At 40.8% G+C, this 9,122-nt stretch overlaps 1 protein-coding gene across 1 annotated transcript in view; it reads right to left on the reverse strand.

Moving 5' to 3' along the window:
• LOC133351525 (importin-7-like) overlaps positions 1–7,501 on the reverse strand; it is a 42,564-nt gene extending 35,063 nt beyond the window's left edge. Inside the window, exon 1 of the mRNA XM_061566807.1 lies at positions 7,357–7,501. Coding sequence (XP_061422791.1) covers positions 7,357–7,440 — 84 coding nt within the window. The 5' untranslated portion in view covers positions 7,441–7,501. The remainder of the gene's footprint in view (positions 1–7,356) is intronic.
• Between the last annotated feature and the right edge of the window lie 1,621 nt (positions 7,502–9,122).

A 9,122-nucleotide genomic window follows, 5' to 3' on the forward strand; every position in this document is an offset into this window, starting at 1 on the left:
TGGCTAACACGCCAATTGTTACAGGTCACTGGTAAATTAAAACATATTTAACCAAATCTATGTAGCAATTATCAGAATCTTTATTTTGACTGCAGGAGGAATCCGATGAGTTATGACGTTATTTTTTAACAGATGTCCAGTAGAGGAGGGGTATCAAGTTTGAATGACAATCCAAAAAAACAATACACACTTAGATTGTTGCATTTGAAACTAGTCAAACATCATTAAGACGAGATCCAGTCAATCATATTAGCTGTGCAACCTATATCATTAAGGTTACCCATAATCTATTACTATATTAAGAACGTGTAATTAAAGCTCCACGTTGTCATGCCAAGCTAAAAAAACGACAGACTGTGAACGAGCAGCGATTTAGTAATTACTTTTGAGCAGGAATCAATACAATTGACATTTATAAACCACTTAAATGTGATCACATCTGAAGATACTTTACCCGAAATGAGAATGTATGCAGATGTGTATATTATGAATTATGAACATTATGAAATCATGGAGAAAAAGGAATTTACTTTCAAGGAGAGGGGCTAACGAAGATGCACCTCAAACAGTATACGTCATGCATCAACGAGTATGTTGTGTCTTGCTCGAAAACAAACAAAAAATACGCAGGATGTTGCAATTTCACAGATCGTGCGAGCAACAGCACAACAACCCGCAGATATGTACACGTCCCTTGTCGTTCACACTTAGATTCTGTACAATACGTTTACATCCATCCCTTCCTGCACAAAGATATCCCAAATTGTGGCCATGCCTCGTAGCCTCGCGATGCAACAGTCCAGAGAACTGCATACGAGCTGCTTTCGTCGCTCCATCTCTGCGGGTAACGTCTCCTTGGGGTGTTCACTCTTTTTGTTTGCCAACAATCATCTCTTCCTGTGGCTTTCCCAAAGCCCACTGGTGAATACGCCGGCAGGATGTCTTAGTGGAGGTGTTCCCCTCTGGTAAAAAGTCTTTCCGTGATGCTGCTCCACTTCTCTGGAATACTCTTGCTGCTCATCTACAACTCAGTTCCTCCCCCCCCCCCCACCACTTCATATCCCTATTAGGTCAAAACAGAGCTGCCTTGCACACAACTTTATTTTGGCACCGTTTGCACCGAGCTTTTCGCTTTGTGTGTTTATGCAACTGTTAGACTAAAATATATACATACTCTTTGGTTTTTCGGTAAAGTCACGTAGGTAAAAATATAAAATTAAGATGGGGGGAAAAAAACAAAATTCGTTTTTAAATAATTTTTTTTAAATTCATTTTATATTTTTACCTACGTGACTTTACCGAAAAAACCAAAGAGTATGAATCCTTGCAGTCACGAAAACTTCAAATCTAGAATTAAAATATAGAACTTACTTGCACCTGTACATACATTCTCTCTTGCACATCTTGCCGTAACACCTGCAGTTGTTTTTATATTTCATCGTTTCGTTAATGACCGTCAAACACCTCATTTGTTAGCTGTGCAATATTCCTTGAGGACCCTGTGGAGAACTCATTCTCTGCAATGTTGGTGTTGTCTTTTGTTTTTTGTTGCTGCTGTGCTCACGCACCACGGCTAAGTGGGATCATCCGTGTTACAAATCAAATAAATTCGAATTCCAAACGTAACCTCTCATGCAATTGTGCACTTTTCAGTTAATCAGCTGGTAGCTAAATAACCACATTGTATGAACAGATATGCACACATAAATCAAAGGGTGCAATAACACACAAAGACTGAGACACCTATAGGATTTTAAGGTTCAAGATGAATGTCTAAAATGTATAACTTGTAACAAGAGGAATGGCCACAGAAAACGACCAAATACAACTTCATGTTAATTTAAAAAAATACCAAAACATACAATGAACTCTCTGCAATAGACATAGCCACATTGTAGCTCATCCATGAATTCTAAAAACAAAATGGGGACACAGGGATTGGGATACGTGGTTTAATGCATGTAGAACTTTTTTTGCACCGTATATGTTGCCAACCATGCAAATCGACAACTTTATCACCACAACGCGACTTGGGAATAAATGCAAGCCACCTACACACCTGCAAGGCAGCACTCATGGAACCTACGCTGAACAAATTACCCAACTTCTGCACATACATCAGCCCACCGAGGGACACGTGAATATTGGCTTTAGCTCACACTAATGAGGTAAACAAGACTCATTGTGGGATACAAACACTGGGCGGAGTGACCACAAATGTATTAGGTGCAGCAGAACATTAACACTCCACCTCCCTCCCTCATTGAAGCGCCTCATTAAAATTCTGGTGCGAGTGGAGTTTAGAGCAGCTAGAGCAGCACAATGAATTACATTGTGGTTAATACTCCATGTGCAAGATTGTCTCTCGTAGACAGAGCACTCGGCAAATAACTGTATTGACAATCACATATCACTAAGAACCAAGGAAGACGATGTGGGTGAAAATCAGCTGGTTAATGGTTTAAACAAGATAATTGAGCAACTTAAATGATAACGAAATTAAAACAACGGTACCACCAGAAGCCTAAATGAATATATCATCATCTAGCTTTACAACTGTTTCAATCCACCGATGTAGGTTGGTCAAGGCAGGTTGCAAACATATAGGAACATAGAAGTACAGAATAACAGATTTTCCTGCACTGCCCTTTTGCTGTCCCAAACGTAGTCCCGCCAAGGGGCCATCACCTGATTTATGAACCTTGTGGCCGTACCCCGGCTCTCGCATAATGTCCGTGATGCAGTCATGTTTAGTCTGCTGATGGTCGGCGATGCGGCAATCGACTCATCTCGACGAGCTGTACACGATGCACTACGGTGCGTAAGAGCGTTCAGGGTTTCAGCGCAATCGTCCTCGCTGCGTTTAGACATGGCGGAGTAGCACTGATTTTGGATTGATTGGTGTCCCAGTCGCGGAGTTAAGTACACCCAACACAGCCAATCAGTAAAAAGTTGTGTCACGATGACAAAAGACAAATAGTTCACTACTTTAGCCCACCAGTGTGTTGAAGAGTGGATCCACAACATTTATAATTTGAGTAGTACGAAGTTTCGCTGGAAATTACATCCAGCATCTTCCAGAGACTTGCCAGAATAGTGAAGCCATCCACCTGCTTCCGGTCTTAAATAGTGCAGGATGACATCATTGTTGAACCCCATCAGGATTCGAAATCAGAGGCGGAGGTGTATGCAATTATATAATAGATGAGTAATCAGCCACTTAGCATGTGACTCACCTGTAAGGAATTGCAATGTGTTGTGTATTACTTAATACGCTTCCAGGCTGCGCAGATTCTATAGCCATCACAGCGATTGAAATTATTTGAATTCTTCTCAATTTCAATTGATTCTCTAACTAATCTTGGCCAGTAATAATTGTTCTGCATAACACTTCAACGGTATCAAAATCAATTGAATGTCCTTGTTGGCAAGCATGCTCTGCCACTGCTGACAGCTGTGTTTGAGATAATTTAATGTTCCTTTGGTGTTCTTTTAGTCTTACGCTAATCTTACGTCTCGTCTGTCCAATATAACACTTACCGCATAAGCAATCGATCCGATATACACCTTCTGTTGATAACTTCGGAAATTCATCTTGAGTACATGACACTAGTTTTTTAATTTTGTGTACCATACCAAATCTTACTTTAATGTTTTGCTTTTGCAAAACACGGACTAATTTGTCAACTCCAGAGATATATTGTATTTTAATTGTTTTGATAATCCGATCACTTTCAGCAGTATTGTTGTTCGATCTTGATTTGGCATTCAATGCTCTGTTAATTTGAGCATTATTGTAGCCATTCAGTCTTAGTAAGAACGTCTTGATGAGAGAGGATTTCTGTATTGGGTGATGATGCAAATCAGCGTTCCCTTTTGGTAGACGCTGTGTGTTATTTTGCCATTTTGACCGCGTCCAAGCAAAATATCCAAGAAGGGGAGTGTGATGTTCACCTCCATTTCCATGGTGAACTGAATGGCTAGGTTTTGCGCATTGAGATTATTTCAAAATTCATTACATGTATTTTTACCATGTGGCCAGACAATCAGCGTATCATCGACATATCTACACCAAAAAAATGGTTTTAATGTACTTGAGGCAAGTGCGCTTGTTTCAAATTTTTCTACGTACAGATTTGTTATAGCAGGAGACAAAGGAGAGCCCATTGCTGCTAATTCCTTTTGTTTAAAGTCCCCTCTCTACTCTTTGGTTCTTTCGGTAAAGTCACGTAGGTATAAAATAAAATAAATCACGACGTTTCGGGCGCAACACAAGCGTCCGTCATCAGGTGGGAACTTTCGTTGTGATTTATTTTCTACCTACGTGACTTTACCGAAAGAACCAAAGAGTATGGATTCCTGCAGTCACGAAAACTTCAAATCCAGAAAGTCACCTCTCCAAAAGAAATAAGTGTTATTTAGACAACGGTCAGCTAGTTTTGGAATATCTTCTGGTAAAACCGTCTTTTTTACCAGTGTATCAAGTAATTTAAGTGACTCGTTAACTGGAACCTTGGTGAACAGAGAAATTACATCAAAACTTACCAGAACATCATTAGGGTTAAGTTTATATCTTTAATCACATTGACAAGATGTTCTGAATTTCTTATAAATGAAGATGTCCTTCCAATGTAGGCCTGTATTTGATAAGTTACATATTTTGATAATTTATATGTGGCAGAGCCTATTGTACTTACTATGGGTCGTAATGGGATACCGATTTTATGTATTTTTGGTAGCCCATAGAATCTTGGTGGTTTTGAGGCCAGTGGCTTAATTTGGTATTGCTCAGTGTTGGGGATTAATAAATTTGCAATGATTGCAGAAGTCTTGCGTTCTAAAATATTGGTTAGATCTCGTTTAATTTTAATATAGGTATCTTCCTCCAGTAAATCTTTTAATTTTATTACCATAATCTGATCAGGACATCACTACAGCGAAGACATACATTTAACCCGCTTAATGCGGAGTTTCTCCAATCTTCTGGTTTTGAGAAAAGTTTGTCACGTTAACAAAAGACAAATAGTTCACTACTTTAGCCCACAATTTTTTACTGATTGGCCATATCGGGTGGTGGAAGGTTGCGACACACTTATAAATAACGCGATCTGACCCAAAAACTTTTATTATATTGGTCGCGAAAGCCTACGTATTAAACAGAGAGACACGTGTTGGGGGTTCCACTGACATACCGGCTTCATGAAAGTGGGTTTGGGCACGACATATCAATGAACGAGAATAGTGATGGAATGTAAGAAAAAGGTTGGACCTCAGAGCATGCCCAACGCAACGATGCATGCGCGAGATGGATTATAGCATCATACAATCTTGAGGGATGATGTAGAAATAAAAACTTAATTTAGCAGTGGATTAATCATAGCTGATAAAGATGAACTCTTACAGAGGTCAGGTAAATGGGGGAGGGTGTAAAAATGGGAAATCTGTGTACTTTTAAAATACTGATGGTATTTAAAGATTCCTCCGGCTCTTGAAACTGGTAATATACAGAAGCACTGCCAACATTTTACCCTGCTTATCAGGTTATTTCAGTGAGATAAAACAAAATCTGATTAACTAAAGGGTATTGCAGTTTAAAGTTTTCACAACACTCAGTAGGTCGTGGGTTGTGTACAGCAATTCTACTCATATTGTTTGTAAAACATTAACGTAGTGAAAAGGAAACACCGGGGCATAATAATGCCCTGTGTATTGTATTAACACTGAAACATGATAGTTTAAAGAACATTTACGGGACATGCTCGACTGTTTTTTAATTATGGAGTGCTTGGATTTTATAATGCCTTTAAGCTGTACAGCAACCACTCCATAAGCAGCCTTCACTCCAGTTATTCCACTCCAACTGCGAGTATTTCATCAAAGACATCAGACTGAACAATGTTAAATTAGAAAAATATATATATTCTACAGCCTGCTACTATCACCATTACCAATGTACTGTATATACTGTTAGTTTTTAGCAATGCATATACAATTTTATAGACAGTTTTGACCAACGGCTGATTTTCAGAACAAACTAAACTGCCTACAGGCAAATGTTTCCAAGTTACAATGCGAGTGTTGATTCGTGATAAAAGCAATGCACACGTTTTATATACTGCTGCCAACTTTGCTCCCCAACTCATTTGTTCGACTAGACGGTACTGTACACACATTAAACAATGTAACAGGGCACCCTGGGCTTTTAAACCCTGGCACGAACAGTCAGCACTGTGTTTTTTTTGCAAGGGTGTCGAATTTTATTTAAGAGTTCAATCATCTCCCTGCCCACCAAGGCAAGATGGTGGTGGTGCCAGCCGATTGTCAGCGATTGACATTTGACGTTATTTTATTTTGTGGTGTGCAAATTACAAGTTGATAAAGCTGTCAATTACAGCAAAGTTATCCCATCAATCAAGTCTCTTGATGGGACCACTTTCCCACTCTGCTCGAAGAAATGCCAGTCGAGTTGCCCTCTTGTTTAAAACTTAAAACTCTTTAAAGTCTTTTGAAGATTGCCCGTTAATGTCCTCTGATCGCAGCACCACAGAGCCAACGGAAATGAATGCAAACTATTAATAATGTATACGCGCGCAAATGGTAACTTAAACTAGTCAAAAAAATAACTGATATTTGAATATGTATAAATCTAAACCCCGAATTGTTCACTCAATATAAAACTGGGGTTCTAAGACCCTGGCCACTCGGTTAGAATGCTTGAGCATTACGCATGGGCGTCAAGAAGACCTTTCATCTAGCAGCGCTAGAATTAAGTATGGATAAATGTTATTGCGAATAACTACAAAAATATTATCATGGCCTCATAGCATTGTTATACAATCACGACCGATATATTCTTTAAAGCAATTTGATTTAACACGAAATGCCACTAATCCCTTCGTCTTAATTCACCCCGCGCGGCCACATGTTCAGCGTTCTCTCCTCCCCAGCGAATCCACGGCGTCAATAACCCCACGCCACATTAAACCACTGCACGTTGCGCATACAATAAGCCATCACACGCCTCTCTCGCAAATCGGACGCACGTTACCAAGCGAAACATTTCACCGGGAGACGCAAACTAAACCGCGAAACCCCGGGCAACACACACCACGTTATAGGGCCTAGCCGGCAGAGTGGACACGCTGCTTGCCTAGCGCCTCTGCCCAACCGAGGCGAGCCTCCACGGGCAGCCCCGCCATGCGAGTAGAGGGGGGGGGGGTCGGTGTGCGGTGAAGCGGCGATCGGCGAATGCGTACACCCGCAGTCGGTCGGGCGAAAAGCAACCTGCCGTGATGGTTTGTCAAGGTGTGGAATAGATAGGGGGGGGGGGGACTCAGAGGCGAAACAAACCCTTACATTGTCGAGCTCAGCCTCGGCCGCCGCGCGCTGGTTCGAGTCGATGGTGCCGCTCAAGGCCGCTACAATCTTCGCGGCCTCCATCACGGACGCGGCGGGGTCCCCGACTGCGCATGCGCGGAGATTCAGTTTCTTGGGTTTTCCCGAGCCCCCCACGTGTTTCGCCGGCCGGTCGGGCGTGCGGAACACGTGGGTTGGGGCACTTCCGGGGGTCTCGTGCCGCACGTGGTCCGGGTGGTTACCCCCTCCCCCCCCCCCATAATTGAGGACATTGAGAATTTTTATTTAAAGCTTTCGTGACTGCAGGGATTCATATTCTTGGTTCTTTCGGTAAAGTCACGTAGAAGGGAAATAATAAATAATATAAATATAAAAAAAAAATTTTATTGGTTTATATTTTTTTCTTTTTTATTAAACAATATCTTTTATTGTTTAATGTTTTTATTATTTTATTATTTGCATTCTACGTGACTTTACCGAAAGAACCAAGAATAACATTGAGAATATTATTAATGAGGAAATGACGTCACGCGCGGGAAACACAAGCATGGCTCATTATAGTAGTACATGTAATGCTATTTACATATATATTTTAAAGTGATTTGTTTACATTTCCTAAACTTTGCACTCCTATCGTGTTTTTCATATTGTTTTGCTCTAACTGTATAAAAGTCGATCTTGATTTGAAGCTTTCATGACTACAGGAATCCATACTCTTTGGTTCTTTCGGTAAAGGGGCCGTCCATAAATGACGTCACGCGATTTTGGACGATTTTTGCCCCCCCCCCCCCTCGTCACACGGCGTCACAAAAGTCAGAACCCCCCCCCCTCGATTATGACGTCACAAAGCTCTGCCCCCCCCCCCCCCCAAAACCATATTTCCATTTTGAAAAAAAAAACATGCTTCAAATCGCTTTCAACTATTGTCATTGTAGTGCGAATTTAATATGGCGCTGCACTCTAATGTTGTAACAATTAGTGTTGTTATAACAATTCTATATTTTTCGATTTAAAGCTTTCGTGACTGCAGGGATTCATCTTCTTGGTTCTTTTGGTAAAGTCACGTAGAAGGGAAATAATAAATAATGTAAATATTTACGTCATTTATGGACGGCCCCAAAGTCACGTAGATAGAAAATGAATGTATAAAAGTCACGTGTAAAAAAGCATTGGCTTGTTGTAACGTTCTGACCTGCCCCCACTAGACATCTGTTCAAAATAGGCTTTATAGCTTATCGGATTCCTCCAATATAAATAAGTATTCTGATTCTGATTGCTTTTTGAAGGGTCATTGCCCGAAAGGTCCGCCGATTATGTATTTTCTTTTCCTTTCAAGGCAGTGTTATTGACAAATTTGTTTAGGGTTGTTTTATTTGCTTGTGCACGCCTTGCTCAATGCACTCCCACTAAATACTGTGGCGCAATGAGAGAGTACTGTAGTGTATAGGCAAATTGCACAATGGTTTGTATTGGGGGTCTCTTTTTTTATTGGTGATCTTGTGGTTCATTGGTTTCCGAAATTGTGCCTCTGACGAAATCACATGGAGTGCGCCTGATATCGGAAGCCAAGCATGGTAAAGCCTGGATAGTGATCAATCACCGCGACATAAACACCCAGTTGGAAACCGAACGAAGGGGTTCCTTCACATTACTGTTGGAATGGAGTGGCTCAGTGCTTTGGTTCTGGCGTCATAGCACTATGGCGTGTTACAGGATTATTCTTACGGGATTAAAATCGTTTGAGTGCTCTATGATTTGTATCGGAT

This window comes from Lethenteron reissneri, chromosome 37 (assembly GCF_015708825.2).
Source record: "Lethenteron reissneri isolate LAM-NWPU_2019-01 chromosome 37, ASM1570882v1, whole genome shotgun sequence".
NCBI classification, from domain to species: Eukaryota; Metazoa; Chordata; class Hyperoartia; order Petromyzontiformes; family Petromyzontidae; genus Lethenteron; species Lethenteron reissneri.